The 22,906-nt window shown below is 41.7% G+C and overlaps 1 protein-coding gene across 1 annotated transcript; it reads right to left on the minus strand.

The window, feature by feature from the left end:
* Window positions 1–488: 488 nt before the first annotated feature.
* Window positions 489–4,403, minus strand: SLITRK2 (SLIT and NTRK like family member 2). Its single transcript, XM_066581795.1, has 2 exons — window positions 4,067–4,403; window positions 489–3,835 (listed from the first exon to the last, which is right to left on the minus strand). Exon 2 carries the CDS (start codon window positions 3,790–3,792, stop codon window positions 1,249–1,251), a length of 2,544 nt encoding a protein of 847 aa, XP_066437892.1. The 5' UTR covers window positions 3,793–3,835; window positions 4,067–4,403; the 3' UTR covers window positions 489–1,248.
* Window positions 4,404–22,906: the final 18,503 nt, after the last annotated feature.

Consider the following 22,906-nt stretch of genomic DNA (forward strand, 5'->3'; position numbering starts at 1 on the left):
GTGTGCTTCTTTCAGACTCCATCAATTGCTTTAGTAAAGATGTGAAAAGCTTGGCCTACTTTATATGCAGATCACCATCCCAGTTGCATAAGGATTTACAATAGACAAAAACAAAACTGTTTTTGTTTTAAATAATGGTTGTTTGTTTAATTCCCACAATTATGCTTGCATAGGAAATGTTTACTGACTACTTAGGATGTAGATATTGCGCTTTGATCATTTTAATTGTGCAATCATTTGCCTAAAATATACATGAACTGCAATTAATGCTATAGCATATCCACATTGCAATCTAGAGATTTCCCACATTCATTGTATAGTCCAGCAAATCCAAAAATAAATGCCATGATCAGTCAAACCATTGTTGTAGAAGTTGTATATTACAAAAAAAAAAGCCATCCAAGCAGAGATACACAAAATATCAGTTGATATCATTTAACTCTCGTTTAATTAGGAAAATAGTCTTAAAACAATTAATTAGCATTATCAGTAGAGCTGGAAAAAAATAAGCGAGAAACTATATATCCTTCTTTCAAGAAAGCATTTCTAAATTTCTAGAGCTCTGTACTTAAAATTTACATCTTGAAGAAATTCTAAGGGAGAGATGTACCATCTAAACAAACCCCTTTTAAATGACTTCAATGTCCAAGAAATTATGGACATTTTTTTTTTTTTTTACCAGTGTAATGTAAAATACAAAAGAGATCATTCTTAATCTTTATGGGATATACAATATATATTTTTATCTGAAATACTGCACATTAAAATATATTCATGGTATAAAAGCTAAAAGCAACATTTAGGTTATTTAAAGTGCAAAGGCACTTTAACTCAAAAAAGTGACGCCCAGTGGCTGCAGTAGGTAATTGATTTGTAACAGTAACATGTTATTTACATAAGAAAAAGAAGTTCAGTACACTGAGAGCTGCAGAGATCTTCTAGTTACTGTTTAGAACATTAGATTGAAGAATCACTCTCATATTAACCATAAACAGACCCAAAAAGAAAAACAAAGCATAGTAATAAAACAAACAAACATTCATTGAAAGAAAACTGTTTCTAGAAGTATAATGTAGAAATAATTTAAAGAAAAGGAAAAAAAAAGATACATTGTCCCCAATGCCCATGGTTATACAATGTATCTGTACCTGTGTAGCTTAAAAAAAGGCATACCGTGTATGCACAATTGCTTCTGACATTCCATATAAACAACAAGCATGAAGCAATGTTTTTTTTTAGAAATGTTGCCTACAGCTGACTTATTGCAGTTTGCTTTTCCAAAACCTCAAGGTAATCTGGTTCTGATTGCATTTTTCCTTGAAGGAGAAGATGCTCCTGTTTAGATTGTTCTGCAAAGTATTTTCTGGGGGTACCATATAAAACAGTTTTATTTATCCTGTCCTGGTTCTGGCGCCTCGATTCATACGCAGGCATGAGCTGTCTTTTAGGCAAGGTGCAAAAGTTATAATGAACTACTCCTCCACTGGGCAATTCCTTTACCCTTTCTGCAATATTCTGGTACAAAAGTTCTGGCTCTGCTGTAGCAGAAGACTTTTCCAGCAGTTCAGTTGTGCTTATTGTGTATGCAGATGGGTCCTCCTTTTTGTGGTCCAGTTTAGTGTAACTAAACTCTTGTAGGTTTCTGTAATAGGCAACAGGGTCTCCTTCTTTTTGCATGTAGATTGGGTTCTGACACATTTGCCCAACGGGTGGTGGGATGTAATTATATACATGGGCTTCAGTTTTATCATTGGAATTGGTATTATATGACCCATATTGCAGTTGGAAAGAACTGATATCTAGATTGTTTGCACTGCTACTTGGAACACTCTGTACCCCTTTTCGTCTTTTCAACACAAAGACAAACAGGCCAGCCCCAAAGCACACTGAAAGAATGAAAACAACAAGTAATCCCAAAATGAGCACTGACAGAGGAACCTCAGTGTGCAATTCTGGATAAGGACTCGGTGATATACCCGAAGGATGTGGTGTATAGGTTTTATGTTTGAAAGATAAGACAGTTGCATCAGCCAAATGTGGGTTCTCTGGACAGATTGCCTCTTTAGACACAATCCTTAAATGCTCTCCAGCATGTTTAAGTGGTGACTCACATGTTACTTCCTGAACAACCACAGTGGAGCTTGATTGCTCGATCCAGTTTTTCAGCCCTAAAATTTCACACGTGCAATCCCAAGGGTTTTCCTGGAGATCTATTTGTATGAAGGCGGTGAGCTGATCAAGAACTCCCTTTACAGGCAGATATGAGAAATGGTTATTCCTTAAATTTAGTCTTGTAAGAGCAGTGCCACCAAACACATTGTCAGGCAATGATCTCAGTAAATTGTTGTTTAGAAATAAGAGCTGTAAGTTGCTGAGAGCATCAAACGTACGTGGAAAAATGTCCTTTATTACATTGTACTCTAAATAAAGATATTGCAAACTGTACAAGCCTTCAAACATGGATGAGTATAGTATTTCAAGGTAGTTTCCATTGAGATAAAGTCTACGTAAGCTTGTAAGGTTTGAAAAGGCACCTTCTTGTATGACTGCTATTCGATTATTTCCTAAATGTAACAAGTCCAGTGAATAAAATTCTAGAAGGTCAGTCTTATAAACATTTTGCAGATAGTTACCTGTCAGATACATCTTCCTCGGATTGCTGGGCTTAGGTTGCAGATCAGAAATGTTGCTTATTTTTCTCTCTTGACAATTGACAGTTAAGCCACTGTCAGAGGTCTGAGATGTGCAAACACAACTTTCTGGACAGCTTAGAGGAACTGGAGATTTGGTTTGATAAACCATGATGGGCCCAAAAATCTGCCTATCTTTGGATACTGTGACTCTAGGCGTGGGTCGGTTCCGGGTTTTGGGAGGCCGACTGGCCTTTGGAGCTCTGGTTGGATTTACTGCAGGGTTAAAGGTTGGAGGCATCCGTTGTATGCGAGTATCTGGAAATGCTGGATGTACAGATCTCTGATTTGTATCACTTGCACTTTTCCTGGGACATAGATCTTGCCTTGTGAGCTGTGTAACATCTTTTCCATGTAGTCTAAAGGGAGTCTCACAAACAATCTCACCCACAAATACAGTGATGGTATCTAGCCATGCTTTAAGGGGAATTAAATCACAGGTACAATTCCAAGGGTTCTCCTCTAGTTGAATCTCCATGATCCCTCCAATGTGCTCAAGGACACCAGCAAAGGGCAACATTTTGAGCCTATTGCCTCTCAGATCCAAATGAGTTAAAAGTACAAAGCGAAAGACGTTGTTGGGAAGAGATAATAGGAGATTGTCATTAAGAATCAAGACTTTTAATTTATTCAGTTTGCTGAAAGCACCAGCTTCAATAACACTGATGAAATTGTAATCGGCTTGTAGATATTCAAGACTCTCCAGGCCTTGGAAAGTTTCCTCTCTTAACATTTCTAATTTGTTATTGTTCAGGTGTAATCTTTTCAGTGTCTTAAGCCCATTGAATGCACCAGTTCTGATTTCTTGAAGCTCATTGTTGCCCAAATGTAAAGTCACTGCATTCGAGTAATTGACAAACTCATTTGGGTACAGCCTGCTCAGTAAGTTGCCATTAAGGAAAAGCTGATAGATTCTGGACTGGGGAGGCAGCAGCAAGCTGACACTGGTGAACCCTTTATTTTCACAATTGATATTTAGTACATTCTCCTTTTCCTCACACAGACAGCGGATCTTGCATATATCTTTGGCAGTTTTACGACTCTCTGTCTTTAAGATTGCAGTCACTGACATAACACTCAGCAACAAAATGCTGTTCAGCATCTTTATATCCCACAGATCCAAGATCTGGTGCCTATTGTAAAACCTTTAAGGAAAACAAGAAATGGAAAACAAAAAACAAAAAAACATTTGTATCACACATTGTAGGCAAAGAACAAATGTCAAAGTGTAAAAAGACTAAGCAAATCCCTGTTTCTACAGCTGACTAATGACTTGGAAGCCTCCACTTTCTCTCTTCCCAGACCGATCCCACAGCTGCCTAGTGATTCCCAGTATATTCTCTGAAAACGTGTAGAAAGATTAACTGTGTACTCACACATCAGGAAAGCATGAGGCTTTTCTTCCTTGCAAGTCCTATGTAGGTTTGCATATCAAAGCATGCAGTTCCAGCTCAGCTCATTTGTCCCTATCCATGATCTCTGGGGAAATGTGGGTAGAAGTTATCTGAGTGGGAGTCTGCCGTGACTGGGAGTAGTTGCTGCCGTGGCCGCCTTCCCTTCTTGCTTCCTATGAGTGGCTTTCTGTAGAGGCTTCTGCTCTGCAGGCTCCCTCGGACCGAAAGGCGATGACGTCACGCTCTGGAAATTTGTTGCTGGGGGAGCACTGCAAACACGTTGTGCCTGTCTATTGTGTTCCCTTGTAAAGCTCAAATGTGATCCGTCCCTTTCATTATAGCAAAGGGAGTGTGAAACTCATTGTGATCCTTGGATGCTGTCTGTCTGAGAAGGACAGTATCCTCTCAACCCCCCTCCCTCCCTCCTTCCTTCCTTAATACTCCTGATCGTCAGTTTAGGCTGCACTATATAGAGGACAATGCTGTAAGTTTATTTTTTCTGTCTATTTGCTCGTGCATACAAAAGCTTACTGTCTTAAGTGTGTCACCTGTTCTGCAGCATGTCTGGCATGTACACCTGTGCGGCATTTGGAATGAGGAATGATATGCATGTCTCTATTAATTACTGTGCATGATTGACCTACTGAAACTAACATAAGACATAGGAGCTGATTCCATTTAACTGCTTGCGTGTTGACTGCTAAATGCTGACACAGACCAAAATGTTTGCTGTACTCACTGCTGGCAGATAGTGCTTCTGCATTAAAGAAGCATTGATGCTTTTTTTTTTTTCTTTTCCGGAATTTGTACTATATATGTTTTGCTATTTAGCTGTGGTGACAAATGAGTTAAAGTAAGTCTGTATTCCCAAACCCATGTACTTGAATCTGGGTGCCCAAGTTGACCTTTGGCACGTAATAACGTGAAGGGGCAGGGAGGAAGACATGAATTGATGGACAGCTTTTCATCCTCAAACATGATTTTGTCCTCTAATGGGACCACTGGGATGAATTGTGAGTTAGGTCCCATAGTCTAAATGCAATTATGTGTAGACCGTATAACATAATCATCTGTGTGTTGGACTGTAGAGTATTTGGATCATTATTACAGCAATTACTCTCTGTGGCGTCAGTGGTGTTTCTATTAACCGATTTGTGGCTAGAAGCTCATTAACTCCAGTTAGTGAAGACTCATAAAACCTTCCCTTGTTGGAAGTCTATTGTGTTTTAACACCCAGTAACCCTTTGCTTGCTAAACACTCATTGATTGTCAATGCAGAAATCCCAGTAGTCCTATAGAGTAGCTGCAGAAAGCTATTTTGCTTGCAGGAGAATCACTGACCTTGCATTAATGTAGAAGTTAGCTTGGTCTAAATATCCAAGACATTAATATTACTTATAAGATTGACTACACAGCAAAAGAATGGGTTATCCAAGGTTAATTATGTAGTAGAAAAGGAATTGACATACAGTACAGTAAGAGCTAGCCTATATAATAGCACAAAAGAAGAAGAAAACTCCAAACATCAAGAATAAGTGGATATTGCAAAGGTTGTCCTAGTGAGTATGAAAGAAAGCATTATTTATAAAGAGAGAAGAATGCAGGTTTTCTTGATGTTGGCGCCAATGCACAAACCCTTGCTGCATTAATGTAGCCTTGCCTGGCTTAACTCTCAACTGCTTTCACACAAAGTGGTGATCAGTGAACTGATTGTTTCCTGGCCGGATGGACTGTGGGTGGTGGAGAGAAATACAGGATGACATTTGCAGGGGTGTTTGGCATCAGAGATAAAGAATGCAAAAATTTACTCTCTATATCTCTGGGGGACATTCATTTATCAGCTATACAAGGACAAACTCGGACACTTTTGCATTACATCCTGATATATGCAATTACCAGAATTGCAAATAAGTTTCAAGTATTTATAGTTATACATTAGGCACAAAAATTCTAATGAGATCTCACTGCTGCAAAGTGTGTTATACATAGCAGATTTGTACAACTCGCCTTTCTTCTTAGCTTATAACTGAAGCACATTCTGTACCAGGCTTTCAGTAACAGATAGGACAGGAGGGGGAGTTGCAAATGTTATCCCTACCAGAATTAGACCTGATTTGGCCACCCACCTGCTATTTCTATTTGGGTGTGCAAGCTGGTAGGATGTATTAATTTGAGATATTTTTTGAAAATTGTTGTTACTCAAATTCCCTTCTGGCTATGTACCTGTATATGTTAGATTTATTTGCAGCAGGACTGAGGCAGATTTGTGTGAACAGACCATAACCCACTCATGGATAATGTAAATCCCTGTTAGAGAATATTGCTATTGAATCACAGGAAGCTACACTCAGCCACCAAGCTTCAGCGGCTTGTAAGAAGGCAAATCTTAGGTTATGTTCACACCTGCATTCAGGTGTTCCATTTTCCTGCCCCGTTATTGGAGCAGGAAAGGGGAAATTCCTTGGCCAAACGGCTCCGTCTTATGATAGAACCAACGGCGCCAAACCCCGTTGACTTTAACGGTGTCCTTTTGTTCTCCGTTTGGCTGTTCGGCATTTTATGTGGTGAAAAGGTCCTTCATGCAGGATTTTTTTTCAGCCATTTTGAACTGGATCTGTGCCAGAACCTCTGAACGGAGGTTGCTAACGCAGATGTGAACATGGCCTTAGAGTCCCTCTGTTGCCTTTTAACAGAGATCTGCTCTATTCTAATAGATTTTTTTTTTTCAAACATTGATGCCCGTGACTTGTTCAGTCCTTTGAGTATGAAATCTACAAAGCTCTAAACGTATTCTAATCAATATCACAAGTTACACGTTTGATGCTACTCTTAAGAAGTGAAGATTAATAACATACAGAGATATGTCCTGCCATTCTTCAACACTGCAAGCCAAAATGTGTGGTCCCATGTTGATATTCCTTTTTTAAATAATACACTATTTTTTTTTTATTGTAAAATATCAATATTTTCAGACAATATAAAGCTATGTGAAGTAATTAAAGGGGTATTCCCATCTCGGGAATCCTGTTTCAGAGTGTTCGAAATTGCAATATCTTACATTCAGACATCAGCTGTTTATTTCCAAAATGCTTCATTCTTCAGATTTTGCAGATATTGATTCCTCTGCCCACTGGTTGTTTACTGCTCGTTGTCAGGGAAACAAATGCCTCGTCTGTGGAAAGAAATAGCAGAGCACAATGGTAGTTGGTGGCCAGGCCAAAATACACTTATGAGATCCCGGCCACCAAATTTAAATAATATGCATTTGCTATGAGGTGGGCACTCAGACAGAGGTGCAGATAATCTTTCTTCAATATCAAATACCAAACATACATACATCAACGAGGGGGGGGGGGGGGGGGAGAGACTTATTCTCACACACCAAAAGGCTAAAAAGAACCCAATATAGAGATAGGTGATGGCATGTGTAGTGTATAGGGTTCTTTTCAGCTTTTAGGGGGAAGTGCAAATAAATTCCCCCTCCTATGAATGTAAGTGTTTTTGGTATTTGATATTGAAGAAGCTTATCTGCACCCCTGTCTGAGCGCCCATCTCATATTGATTACATTTTGTCTGGTGTTTTTTTGTAACACTGGGGGGCGAGAGAGAGGTGGCATTCCAAGAGATTGTGGATTGGATGACGTAGTAATATCATTTACTTGAGGCATATGTGAATATAGGTGTGACTCCATCTGATGTCATATACCTGGTGGGTGTTATATTCAATATAGTTTAAACTGAATCCTTGTTGTGCTAAGTGTGGGGCTTATTTTCTAATTGTGTGTCTTTTAGCAGATTTACTGTGTTTCCCCCCGAAAATAAGGCCTACCCCTAAAATAAGCCCTACCCTGATTTTTGGGGTTGGGAGGACTTGACATAGAAGCCCTACCCTGAAAATGAGCCCTAGTTAAACTGCATTGAAAAAAAAAAATCCTTACCTAGCAGGCACCATCCGGGTCCCACCCATTGAATGGCTGTGATTGGTTCATCGAGTACTGCAGTGATTGGCTGAGCCGTGGTGCTCAAGAATCAATCAGGGCAATCACATGCTGGAGATGGGATTTGCAAACCCTGTTATCAGTAAGTGATGTTCTGTTGGTGCTGAGAACTGCAAGGAAGCCTGCCGGAACTGCAGAGACTAGCGGGAGGGACCTGGACGTTGCCTGCTAAGTAAGAATAAGACATCCCCCAAAAATAAAACCCTGTGCTTCTTTTGGGGCAAAAAAATAATAAAAGACGGGGTCTTATTTTTGGGGAAACACGGTAGATGAAAGAAGTGCACAAGTGCTGGGCTCCTCTGCTATTTCTTTCTACAGGAGGTGTGGTCTGTTTCCATGACAACAATAAGTAAATGACAAAAGGAAAGAGGAATCAATATCTAAAATATCTGGAGAACTGATTATTTTGGAAATGAGCATCTTATGGGTGAATGCACTGTTTTGTAACTTCGAACATATCGAAATAGGATTCCTGAGATGGGAATACCCCTTTACACAAGGTAAGGACAGAATGCGGTTGCAAATGTATCTGAATAAGTTGGGGGCTTAGGGAGAATATTAGGGCTAATAAGGTTTAGCACTGATAAATGTAAGGTTCTGCACATGGGAAGAGAACATATATGTCACCATTACATACCAAATGGGAAACCACTGGGCAAAACTGACATGGAAAAAAACTTGGGGATTTTAGTTAACTGTAAACTTAACTGGTGCAACCAGTGTCAGGCAGCTGCTGCCAAGGCAAATAGGATGCATCAAAAGAAGTCTAGAGGAACATGACAAGAACATTGTTCTTCCTCTTTACAAGTCACTGGTCAGACCACGCATGAAATATTTTCTATTTTTTATGAAATATTAGTTTCGGGCATTGGTACTCAATAAGTACATATCAGAGCTTCAGTGGGTTCAAAGGCCAGCAACTAAAGTAATAAATGGAATGGAATACCCAGAAAGGTAAATTGGAGTTATTTAGTTTAGAAAAAAGACATCTGAGAGTCGATCTAATAACTATGTATAAGTATATCAGGGGACAATACAGAGATCTCTCCCATCATTTATTTATACCAAGGACTGTAACTATAACAAGGGGGCATCATGTATATCTAGAGAAAAGAAGGTTTCTACACCAACATAGAAGGGGGTTCTTTACTGTAAGAGCAGTGAGACTCTGAAACTTTCTGACTAAGGATGTGGGGATAGCAACCTGACTCAAAGAGTTCAAGAGGGGCCTGGACGCATATCCCGAGTGTAATACTATATATTATAGTCACTGATTACTTCAATAATCCCCCCCCCCCCCCTAAAATTAAGAAAATTGGCTTCTACCTCATGGAGATCAACATTAGGGAGTAATACCCTGTTTCCCTGAAAATAAGACATAGCATGATTTTCCAGAATTTTTGAGGATGCAAAATGATTTTTCAGGCTTTTTGAGGATGCTTGAAATATAAGCCCTACTCCAAAATTAAGCCCTGCTAACAGTTAATTAAAAAAGTCAATTTAAATAGTGTCCAGGCAGCTATACATGTAAAAAAGTTAAACCTTTTGAAACAAAAATTAATATAAGACACTGTCTTATTTTCGGTGAAACACGGTAGGCTGAACTGGATGGACATGTGTAATTTTTTAGCCTAATGTACTATGCTACTATGTATCTAAACACCCAGAATCTGTAGACTCCATCAATCAATCATTACTGCCCCTGATATGTCCAGCCATAATTTGTTTAAAAGTATACCCATGCATTTTGTTTTGTACAGGCCAGTGTCACTAAAGTGTTCCCAAAAAGCCTGCAATTAATAATAGCCTTTAGTAAGGCTTTATTCACACGCTGTAAGAGCCTAAGTGAGAAGTTTAGTCACCCTTTTAAGTATTGCTGTCAGCAGGAATAGCACAGTTTATAGCACTTTTTTCCATAAAAAATACCACAGGCATAAATTGAAGCTCTGAAGGAGCGACGGAAAAGCTGTAAATTCGACCCTCACCTACTGTACCATACGCCATTTATAGAATTTATAGTGCTGGTGTCTTTTCATGTAGTGGAGGGGTGTTTGAACCTCCTTAAGCACCAGTGATGGATGTGACTGCTTTGTTTGCACCCCCTAGAGCTCTGATGGACCCCATTGAAGTCAATGGAGTTTTTCAGTGTCTGTTTGGATCCTTTGGGAAACAGCTATAACTAGAAGCCATGATGCTACTGTGAACAGATCCTCTCAATTGTTAATGGATGTTTTGCTTTGAAACGGATGCTGGCAGAAGCAGATATTCTTTTGGCTGTATGTATCCTTGATTGGCAGTTGGACATTCAGAATATCTCTCATACTATCTGCTTCTGCAGTTATGGTGTTCTAAGAATCTTTATAATGGAATACTAGAATAGAATAAAAACAAGATGTTGTGTGATCGGCAGATGGCTGGGGATAATGGATATTATTTCCATTACACTTTGCAGGCATGCATGTAAACACACATAAGTAACCAGATAATCCTCACATACAGCCTTGGCCAACAACACATTTGCCTCTAGACTTTAGCGCAGTTGCCAAAATTAATCTATTATGGGCAGAAATAATTATGGTGTTAACATGGCTGGCCTTAAACAAATGGAACTTGGCAAATCATAATGTAGCTTCTTCTGTGATATTACTGATGACACTGCAGCTTTTCCTGTGCACATATAACTTTATAATGGTGCTGGGAACATTGCATACTTGAATTACATCCTCAGCCTCATATCCCAAAGGGGAATTAGCTAATGAAATTGTATAGGCAAGGATAATGGAAGAGGGGCAGTAATGACATATTCTGAGAATCGCCGCATACAGCGGACTTTCATCATACCTATCACACTACTGTCTGTGGGAATATCCAGACTACGACTCGTAGAATTTATAGAATGTGAACTCTATCATAGTCAATTACACTATTTTTTTCTGTCTCCTTTATTTCCTTTGATCCTATTTTATCTATACTTACTACAAAAAGAGTCTGATTTTTCTTGGTTGCTGACTATATTTGATACATGACTTGTCTATGGTCCCTTTTTGCTCTTAAAAAGTTTATTTGTTTTGGCTACCATCTACTTTCAACGTTTTAGGCATAGGTTAGTGTGAAGTGTACGTTAAAGCTTATGCTACACATGGTCATTGTTACATCCAGGTTAAATGCAAAAACATCTCATCCGGGTCAGACATAATTTAGTGTCCTAAAAGGAAGAAAATACACACAATATACTAAAGCAGAGAACACAAATATTATAAGTAAGTGAAAAAGGGTACTGTTGTATCTTGTCTCCACCGGAGCTGTGGGTGGAGCCAAAGGGTTGTGCTGCAGCTGCCCCAAGCTGGTTATTGGTCCCAACTCCCAGGTCATTACCCCTCCCACTCCCCGGTCATCTTCCTCCACGCTGCTGTCACTTTCCTGCTTTGTGCTCCGGACACCCCCTCTGATGTTAACCAAACGCTCAATGAACTAGATGAAGTACCAATGCAGAAATAGCAGTAAGTCAGGAGAAAGATTTTAAAACACCCCAAATATCCTCAACACCAAACAGCCTTATCTGACATTGGAACAGGACAGAAGCCGCTGGTTAGAGCAGAAACACCTTCAGACTGGAAGTGTAACCAACATTCTCCATGAGGAGGAGCCAGAATAAATGTCTACAGACACATGCTGATTGGCCGGCTGGTACAAACACTTCCCAGCCAATCCATACACACAATGGCAGAGGAGTGCTCATATCGGCATCCAATGCCGAAATGATGCTGAGTATGCGCCAATGTGTGGATCACGTGTGTCAGGGCTGACTCAGTGTTGTCACCTTGGTCCTGATTTGACATGTCCGGTGTGCCGTGACATCCATATTATGGATTTGTGTTGTATGGGTGCATGACATGGCATTGCATAGACCGCTATAAGTTTACATTGTAGTTTCTATGCCCCTGACTTTATACAAAGGCACAAAGGGGTTTTCTAATGGATTCATGAATATCTGTGAAAGAAAGATTGTTCTGTGTTTAATTACATGCCATATTATGCAATCATTCTCCTCTTGAAGTAATGGAAGAGCTGAATGGATCTCTCATGTAAGTCCCATACAATACTGCTAATTTGCTGACTCAGCACCTTTTTCATGTGGAGAGTGAGTATAATAGAGTAATTAATCTGAGGCTGCAAAATAATTTTCTATGGTAACAAAATGATAGCCAATGTATTTTTAAGATGGTCATCCACCCTAAACCTCATTCTATTTAGATTATCATTTTGTTTCTGGAGACACCAATGTATATCAGCGAATGGGCTCAGGTAATTATTTTCCTTAATAATTGCTGAAAAATAATGTCAAAATTATGTCTTGATATTTTAAATTTGATGGAAATATAAAGGTTTTATAGAGAGTTTAAACCTCTTTGGCACTTCACGTTGATTTCTGTTAATGGAAATCTGACAAACTTCTAATCAAAGAGTAGTTCAAATCAACAGACCTTTCCTTAGAATGTAATAGCAATGGCAAAAAAGTTGAAGCTTTCCATAGCATTCTTATAATATGAATTTTCCTTTTAGCTCTAGTAAAAGGGTTCCCTGACCACTAACAATTAGCCCTGATGCAAATGTCTAAAAATATGAAAGTTTAATACTAGTTCAGATTCTACACCATTTCTACACTGCGGGTACTGAGCTTCCCCACTGTGTTTTGTTCACATAACCAATGTGATGACATGTCACACAAGAGCATGTGCAAATGAAAGAAGAAAAAAGTCTGGCACACAGTGCAACCTTTCAAGTAAAGATGTTTTTGACAGCCAATGAAGGATCAAATTTTTATTAAAAAGTCAGAAACAGAATAAACCATGTGTGAGCCGGTCTCACACATGGTTGGAAACACGCTTCTGGATGCCCCAAATTGGTGCTAACCTCTTGTCCGAACCATGGATAGCTTAGCTAGCATCTTATGTAACACTGCTGTCCTTAATACAGTTTGACTGAAGAAGAGGTAATTTGCCTCGAAACATGTTTTATGATGGTTGTTTTTTGCTTATGACGTTTCTATAAAAAAAAGATTTGATTTTCTATTTAGTGTTAAAAACATCTTTACTTGAAACTTGTGCCATGTACCACACTTTTTTCTTCTTACATCTGCACATCATCACTCATCCACTACCTGTGAGGCTTGCATCTGACTGGAAGCACCTTCACAAAGAGGAATGACTCTGTCTTATAGCCTCACCATAGCCAGGTACCACTGTAGGGTTGCTCCACCCATTCTCCTCTTTCGACTCTAGTCTAGACATGAGCATGTGACCACTCTGTCCATTACATCATGACCTCATATTACTGTCATTGTAAATAAGAATATTTGACAGTATGGAAATTAGTATGATATTTATATGGTAAGCATTATATGGTTTGTTATTGTTAGTCATTTACAGAGGGGGGTGGGGGGGGGACTTTTGGAACTTTTGTTTGGGGTCAAAAACACAGCAGTTTTGGCAAACACCACTGCAGTTTTTAATTCATTTTTTTTTTTAGCAAAAGCTATAAGTAGATACAGCAGGAAGGGGAAGTATAAGTCCTTCTATTTCCCATTCCATTTAAATCCATTTCTGGTTTTGTCTTGAAATAAAGTGCATGGAAAGCTGCTACCAAAACAACAATGTTAAAAATCAATTGCTATGTGTAAAAATATGTCTAGCCTTAGCTATGTGCTACCTGTGTGGTCGCAACGGGTTACTGGCTGCCAGCTGGTATGTGTGTGGGAGGGGTAACAGACAGCCAATACAGACAGTGCCAAAAAGTCCGGCAGCTGGTAGAGCCTTAAAGCATCTTCTATACACAAACATACATGCAGGACTGACCTCCAATGCTGTATGCTATCTCACACAGCATAATCTCACTCTTCCTCCCCTAGCTCCAGTGTTCACTATACTTTGAGTTATGGTGCGAGGGGAGGAGAAGTGAGGTTATACTGTATTAAATAGTGTACAGCGTCTGAGGTCAGTCCTGCATGTGTGTTTGTGTAAGGAAGATGCTGTAAGGCCAGGGGTGGACAGGTCATTGACCACACCAGAAGAAATCCTGGTATGCTAGTCAGGTCATGGGGCTGCTCATGGGGGACTCAGGCTGCTGGGTCAGGCATAGGCGAGTATGGCCTGTACTTTTTTTTTTAATTTAATTACATATTTATAAGAGAATATTATATCTAAAGATGAGCGAACACCAAAATGTTCGGGTTCGCGTTATTCGAAACGAACTTCCCGCGATGTTCGGGTGTTCGTTTCGAATAACGAACCCCATTGAAGTCAATGGGCGACCGGAACATTTTTGTATTTCGCCGATGCTCGCTAAGGTTTTCATGTGTGAAAATCTTGGCAATTCAAGAAAATGATGGGAACGACACAGCAACGGATAGGGACGATGTTAGCCCATTGAATTCAGTGGAGCCGTCAATACAGCCGACTCCACTGAATGCAATGGGCTGCCGGCGATCGCGGGATGAATTGTCGGAAAGGGGTTAAATATATAAGCCCTTCCCTGCAATTCATCCAGAAATGTGTAAAAATAAAAAATATATATATACTCACCTGGTGCCCGCAGACGGAGTTCAGCGCGGCAGGCTGCAGTTCTCCTGAACTGCTCTGAACAGCTGTGAGTAGTATTCAGCAGCCGGGGATTTAAAATCCCCGCCTGCTGAATAAGATGCCTCTGAATGGTCACAGCCTGACCAATCAGAGGCCAGCCCTCACTCACACCCATTCATGAATTCATGAATGGGTGAGTGAGGGCTGCCTCTGATTGGCTCAGGGGCAGGAGAGCTGCAGCCTGCCGCGCTGAACTCCGTCTGCGGGCACCAGGTGAGTATATATATATTTTTTATTTTTACACATTTCTGGATGAATTGCAGGGAAGGGCTTATATATTTAACCCCTTTCCGACAATTCATCCCGCGATCGCCGGCAGCCCATTGCATTCAGTGGAGTCGGCTGTATTGCCGGTTCCATTGAATTCAATGGGCAAACATCGTTCTTCTCTGTCACAGCTGTTACAGCTGTGGCAGAGAAGAACGATTTGTCTTCTATATGTTCTCAATGGGGTTGGCGCTGCTGCCGCCGGCCCCATTGAGCGCATATAGAAAAGATTTCTCAGGGAAGAAAGTTAAAGTAACCCAAACATCCGAACATCGTGTGGTGTTCGTTACGAATAACGAACATCCCGAACACCCTAATATTCGCCCGGGCATCAAGCTCGGACGAGTACGTTCGCTCATCTCTAATTATATCTAAAGGGCACAAAAGGCGGCATATCTAAAGGGGTCAAAAAGGGGCATGTATATGTAAAAGGGTGCAAAAGGGGGTATATCTAGAAGAGGACATTATATTTGAAAGGGGCAAAAGTGCCATTATGTCTAAAATGGAGCAAAAGGGACATTATTTCTAAAAAAAAAAGCAAAGAAAATGCATTATTACTGAATGGTAAAATAGGGTATTATAACGGGGAGCCTAAGGGACATTATTATTGACTGGAAGCAATAGAATGTCTTATTATTGAATAGAGACAAAGAGGGCATAATTATTGAGTGAAGGCAAAAGGGGGTGTTATTATGGAGTGGAAACATAAAGAATGCATTATTGCTAAGTGAAGGCACTTTTTTTGTGTGAGGGCCACTCTAATCAGCAATTACTGTGTGGGACATACAAGGCACACAAATATGCAGACATTACTACTGTGTGAGGCACCACACCTGTCCTCCGGGCCATAACCTTTCCAGGCAACCAAAAAATGTCTTGTTCCTGATCTTTTTCATATCTAGAATGTTCTTGATCTCGTAAATGTTTTCCAGGTTAGCCTGGGCCATAGCAGACTTAGAATTCCTGGGATATTTGTTTAGAACCAGGGGTCTGAAAAGCGAAACATGGAAGGAGTTGGGAATACGTAAGAGGAAGGGAGCCTCAACTTGTAATATACGACATTCACCCTCTTGGATATCGCAAATGGTCACAAAAATCGAGGGGCTAGCTTGTAGAATGGCACTTTTAATCTGATGTGTTAAGTAGAAAGCCATACCTTTTTGCCTGGAACAAATTGTTGAGGAGATCGACGCTTGAAATTGGCAAACTTTTTTATCTGGACAGTTGCTTTCTCCAATGAAGTCTTTGTGTCCTGCCAGATTTTTGAAAAATTCTCCACCAATAAAACTGCTGCCAGAACTTCAGACATGGAGGAAATAGGCAGAGGGATCCTGAGCTGATGACCATATGCAATGAGGAAGGAAAACTTATTAGTTGACTTACTGACATGATGGTTATGGGAAAATTCTGCCCAAGAAAGCAACTTGGACCAATTGTCTTGATGTGCGTTGGTAAAGTGACGGCGGTAATTGATCAGAATCTGGTTGGTACATTCAACCTGCTCATTACACTATGGGTGGTAGGCAGAAGAGAAGTCCATGGTTCATTTAGAAGTTTACAAAATTTTGAAGAAAACTGGACCCCCTTGTTGGAGACTATGTACAGAGGAAATACATGGAGTCAGAAGATGTGGCCAACAAACGTCTGGGGAAAAGGAACAAAGTGAGCCATCTTGGTAAACCAATTGATGACCATCAAGGTAACTGTGCATCCATTGGAAGAGGGCAGATCCATAATAAAGTCCATGGCTATATGCTGCCATGGAGCCTCAGGAATGGGTTAAGAGCAAAGAAGGCCAGTGGGTCTTTGTTTTGAGTGCACATAGTACTAGCGGAGACAAAATCCCGGATATGCCTAACCATAGACGGCCAAATTAATTTGGCAGTTTTGTGTTGACCTGGATGCCCTGCTATCTTGGAACAATGACCCCAGGATAAAACTGATCTTCTTTTAGGTTAAGGAACGAGGTCACTGGGATTGAAGGCTCGTGACAGTTTGTCAGCTTTGACGGTGTAATCTGTAGACCAGAAGTGCAAAACAAAATCAAACTGGGCAAAGAATAAGCACAACCAGGCTTGACGAAGATTGAGTCGCTGAGTGGTCTGCCAATACGTCAGACTCTTATGGTCAGTATAGATCACTATAGACTGAGAGGCTCCCTCTAGCAGGAATCGCCAGAGCTCCAGAGCCATTTTGATGGCTAAAACTTTACGATCTCCTATGGAGTAATTCCATTTATTGGCACAGACAGACTTTGAGAGGAATCAACGTGTCACCACTTTTCCAGATGCACCTCTCTGCATAAGAACCCCTCTGGCTCCAGTGGAAGATACATTAACCTCCAAAAATAACTGCTTGGAAAGCTGTGGTCAGTGCAAGATAGGTGCTGATGAAAAAGCGTGTTTCAATATTCGAAGGCAGCCTCCGGAGATCCTAGCTTCGCATTTGCCCCTTTAAGGGCGCCCACCCACTGGCGTTTGCGATTTTCGTGCGTGAAAAACGCCGCGTTTTCCCCGCGTTTTTCGCGGCGTTTTTTGCCGCGTTTTCGCGGCGTTTTCGCGGCTTTTCCATTGACTTTCATGGGTGCATTAGGAGAAAAATAAGGACACATATGCAACTGACAGTTCCTATGTTAAAAACGCAACGCAACGCAACGCAAAACGCCAGTGGACAGGAACACATGTTATCTCTATGCCTGTGCAGGAAAAACGCAAAACGCAAAACGCAAACGCAGGTAAAAAAAACGCCAGTGGGTGGGCGCCCTAAGGGCGAGCACCCACTGGCGTTTTTTTACCTGCGTTTTGCGTTTTGCGTTTTTCCTGCACAGGCATAGAGATAACATGTGTTCCTGTCCACTGGCGGTTTTTTTGCGTTGCGTTTGCGTTTTTAACATAGGAACTGTCAGTTGCATATGTGTCCTTATTTTTCTCCATGGAAATTAATGGAAAAGCCGCGAAAACGCCGCGTTTTTTCCCGCGGAAAACGCAAACGCCAGTGGGTGCTCGCCCTAAGGGTGAGAGCAGAAATTAGCGCTGTCAAGGTAGAAAAGTGAGGAATTAAACTGCCAATAATAGTTTACGAAGCCCTAAAATCACTGAATATCACGAAGACCAGAAGGACTAGTCCAGTTAAGCATAGCGGAGAGTTTTTCAGGGTCCATCTGCAGACCCTGATTAGAAACTATGTACACTAGAAAAGGAAGAGAGGTCCTCTCAAAGATACATTTCTTGAATTTAGCATAGATTTGCTTCTCCTTTAATCAATGGAGTACTGTCCAGACTTGTCTGCGATGCGAGTGGATGTCTGTCGAGAAGATCAGAATATCATCAAGTTACATGACCATGCACTCGTAGAGTAGGTCCCAGAATATGTCATTAACAAACTCCTGACAGACAGCTAGGGCATTAACCAGACTGAAAGGCATTACCAAATACTCATAGTGCCCATCCTTAGTGTTGAAGGCGGTCTTTCATTCGGCACCCTTGCGGATGGGGATTAAATTGGAAGCTCCTCATAGATCAAGTTTAGTGACGATGTGTACACCGCACAGGTGATAAAACAGCTCAGGGATTAAGTTTAATAGATATTTGTTCTTGATGGTAATAGTGATCAAGCACCAATAGTCTATGCAGGAATAGAATGAGTCATCCTTCTTTTTAATGAAGAAGAATCCTGCCTCAGCAGGAAAGAAAGACATGTGGATGAATCCTGTAGCAAGATTATCTTTGGCATACTCTGTTGTAGCTTGGGTCTCAGGAAGTGACGGGATATACCCTGCCTCGAGGAGGTATGGACTCTGGCACTAGATCAATTGGACAGTAATAAGGATTATGTGGTGGCAGACATTCCACCTCTTTCTTCTCGAAAATATCAGCAAAATTGTAGTGTGCCTCTGGCAGACACTAAAGACTCTGAAGCCCTGGGAAATGGCGAACAGGATTATGCTGATGAAGCCATGGCAGACCCAACAAAAGAGAGCTGGTGGACCATGGAAGGATCAGCAAGGAAATCTTCTTTTAGTGGAGTAGCCCTACTTTCAGATCCAGCGGCTCACTAAGAAACTAAATGATCACAGAAAGTGTACTTACTTTCACACTTGTCACCACAAAAGGTCTCTCAAGACATCGAGTAGAAATCTGGTAGCGATACACCAAAACCTGATGCAAGACATTCCTTGCTGAATGAGAATCCAGGGAGGCCGACACCATGAACTGATTACCGAAGACGGACAAAGTCACAGGTAGATTCACTCATGGAGAGGACTGATCTTCACCTAAGGTAGCCTCTCCTACTGAACCTAGGCTCGAGAGTCCAAGCTTAGGAGAACAGGTGCAGTCATAATGCCCCTGGGCTCCACAGTACATGCACAAATTTTTGGAACATCTGAGCATGCACTACTCCTCTGTTAGCTTGAGCTGGTCAACCTGCATGGGCTCTGGATCAGTAGCTGAGGAGATAGTTGGAGAGATAGAAAGTGTCTTCAGGAACCTGGGGGCCAAACGGATAGATTTACGCTCCTAAGCCACCTCTTTGACCTTTTCCTGGAACTGAAGATCAATTCTAGTGGCCAGAGAGATCAGTACGTCCAGGGAGGATGAAACCTCATGACCTGCCAATTCCTCCTTAATGCAACTTGCTAAGCCATCTTAAAATGTTGACACCAGGGCCACATTGTTCCAAACCAGCTCTGAAGCCAGGATTTGAAACTGAATGGCATACTGGCTTACTGTGAGCCTATCCTGATGTAGACGCAGTAGGGAGGGGGCAGCCGAAGTTGTATGACCAGGCTCATCAAAAACCCTCAAATGTCTCCACAAATATACATAGGTTATTGACTACCAGATTGTCTCTCTCCCAGAGAGGGTTTATCCAGGCCAGGCCGGTTTGTATAAGTGGAATATCATGAAAGCCAACTTAGCGCAGTCAGTAGGGAACAGGTAAGACAACAGCTCGAAGTGTAGCAAGCACTGGTTAATAGACTTACGTCATATCTCCCTCGTAACGTAGAGGAGCTGATAATTGAGGACTGGATAATACTGCAGAGACTGCCTATGGGGACAGAGCCAGAGTTGCAGCTGCTGTGGAAGGCTGCGGTGCTGCAGCTGTAGTTGATATGGAGTTTAGGTGAGCGTTCATCTCATACAAGTTTGTTCAGGGTTATCACGCTGTTGATCCACCTCCTGAAGCAGTTCTGAGATTTTCCTGCAGGAGGGATCAGTGGGGTCCATGACCTGAGTGTACTGTTAAAACCAGCTGGTGTAGACTCACTGTGCCAACTAACCAGTTTAACTTTTGGCTATACCTAGGGGTGTTATCCCAACGGTTCTCCGGTATTCACCCTTTAACCCCTGTACAGGGATCTGCCCTTCGCAGCAGGAAATCAAACAGATCTCTACCTCCTGGAATATTCCCAGTGTAGTTGTCAGCTGACCCACAGGAGTCGACGACACTGATGCAACGCACCATGAGACAGGCCAAAGCACACAGCCAGGATATGGTCCACTGGCAGTTTACAAGCGAGGTCTGGGTCACAAGTCCGAGGGTCAGAGCAGGTAGAGTTCATGCAAAATCCAAATAACAGGTCCAAAGGTTGATGCATGGAAATCAGAAACAGAATACCATTGCTGGGAGCAGAAACAAACAAACACTAACACTCAGGCAAAGGAAGGAGGATCCCTAGCTCAGCTAAAAGGGAAGTAATAGCTAATTACCTTGCAGCTGAGCTGAGAGCACGGGAGAGGATTAACTCCTGCAGTGCTGCTGGAAAGTAGAAGTTAGAGTCCATTCATACAGGAGGAGTGGAGCAACGCCCAGATCTGCTGGGAATAGCAAGAGGGCGGTAGCCATGGGTAGCCAACCTAACAGTGGCATTATTACTATTTGGGTTACTATAGAATGATGGATTGTGTAGCAGTGTGGATACCGTTTGGGTACTGTGAAAGCAAAGGGCCAAATATGTCTGAGTGTCAATTTCTACAAAGACAAATTATGGCTGGGAATAATCATCATAGCCATTTAAACAAGATGCAAAAGTAGAAGAGAAAATAAACTTCTACACTCAGGAAGGATGTTGCCTGTGATCACAGCTCTAACAGCATATTAATAACTTATATGGTCTTTAGAGTGCCTGTGTAGTCTCTACCACTATATGGTCACTGTATGGGGGTAATATTGGTCTTTGTATAGTGTTTTTTTTTTCCTGCAGCAGTATGGTGGTATCATTCGGTCAGCCAGGGAGTGTTATTTGGCCTTCATATTGTGGCATTATTGGTAATATTGATTTTTGTAGTGCTTTTTATTCACTAACCGTATAGTGGTGTTATGTGGTCATGATCTGGGGTATTATTTGGTCCTTATATGCTGTTCTTATTGGTAATATTGATCTTCATAGTGGTCTTTATTCAATAACAGTATGGCGGTATTATGTGGTCATAGTCTGGGGGTATTATTTGGTCCCAATATATCGTTATTATTAGTAATACTGATCTTTGTAGTGACCTTTATTTAGTCAACCTCGAGTTGAGCTTTCCGCGTTGCTCGAGAGTTCATTTTGAGTAACGAAGCCCATTGAAGTCAATGGGCGACTCAAGCATTTTTGTATATGACCGATACTCGCTAAGGTTTTCATTTGTGCAAATCTGCAAAACCTACGAAAGTGATGGAAACGACATGCAAACAAATAGGGCAGGCGAGGGGCAACATGCTGGGCTGCATCTCAAGTTCCCAGGTCCCACTATTAAGCCACAATAGTGGCAAGAGTGCCCCCCCCCCAACAATTTTACTTCAGACAAACCCTCATTGGCAAGGCACACCATAGCTAAGCACCATGCTACCTCCAACTAAGCACAATCACTGCCAGCGGGACACACCACTGCCTCTTCTCCTGGGTTACATGCTGCCCAGCCCTCCGCACGACCCTGCGTCCAATGGGGACTCCACGTGTCCACACACTACTCATTCTGTTTGGGTGTCGGATACCTCATCGACAACGCAGGGGGTAAATCATCTGCACTCTGCACCCTACCCAAGTCTGTCAGTGTTTTGGGGACAGACAGGTAAAACACCTTAATGGGAAGTCTGTGTGCACCCACAGCATGGGTGGCCCCTAGGAACCCACAGACGGTACATAAATCAAATCCCATTGCAGTGCCCCGGATAGCTGAGGTTACGTGAGAGGAAATACATGTTGGCTGCGGCCCACACACCATGCCCTAGACATTCGTGGTTTCTTTAAAAGTGCCAGGCAGGTACAACTCCGCTATGGCAAGTCTGTGTGCGCCCGCGGCATGGGTGGCTAGCAGGAACACACAGACGGTAGAGAAAGAAATCCCATTGCAGTGCCCTGGATAGCTGCGGTTACGTGAGAGGAAATACATGTTGGCTGCAGCTCACATGCAATGCCCTAGACATTCTGTTTGTTTTTTTTTAAAGTGCCAGGCAGGTACAACTCCACTATGGCAAGTCTGTGTGCACCCGCAGCATGGGTGGCTAGCAGGAACACACAGATGGTACAGAAAGAAATCCCATTGCAGTGCCCTGGATAGCTGAGGTTACATGAGAGGAAATACATATTGGCTGCGGTCCACACGCCATGCCCTAGTCAGTCTGGGTTGTTTTTCGGGCCAGATAGGTAGAACACCACGATGGGAAGACTCAGTGCACCCATAGTATACACAGACCCCTGTAATATTCCCGTAGCAAAGGTATAAGCTGACCCTAGTAACAGTTATGTTGCAGAAGTCTAGGGAGACCCCAGTAACATTTCTGTAGTAACAGTATAGACAGACTCCAGTAATATTTCATTAGCAAAAGTATAGGCAGACCCCAGTAACATTTCTGTTGTAACAGTATAGACAGAGCCGAGTAACATTTCTGTAGTGACAGTATAGGCAGACCCCCGTAACATTTCAGTAGCAGCA

Source organism: Eleutherodactylus coqui, chromosome 10 (assembly GCF_035609145.1).
Source record: "Eleutherodactylus coqui strain aEleCoq1 chromosome 10, aEleCoq1.hap1, whole genome shotgun sequence".
Taxonomy (NCBI): domain Eukaryota; kingdom Metazoa; phylum Chordata; class Amphibia; order Anura; family Eleutherodactylidae; genus Eleutherodactylus; species Eleutherodactylus coqui.

What these genes read in the sequence shown, in the direction of transcription:
- SLITRK2 (XM_066581795.1), bottom strand. Translation starts at nt 3,792, where the DNA reads ATGCTGAACAGCATTTTGTTGCTGAGTGTTATGTCAGTGACTGCAATC.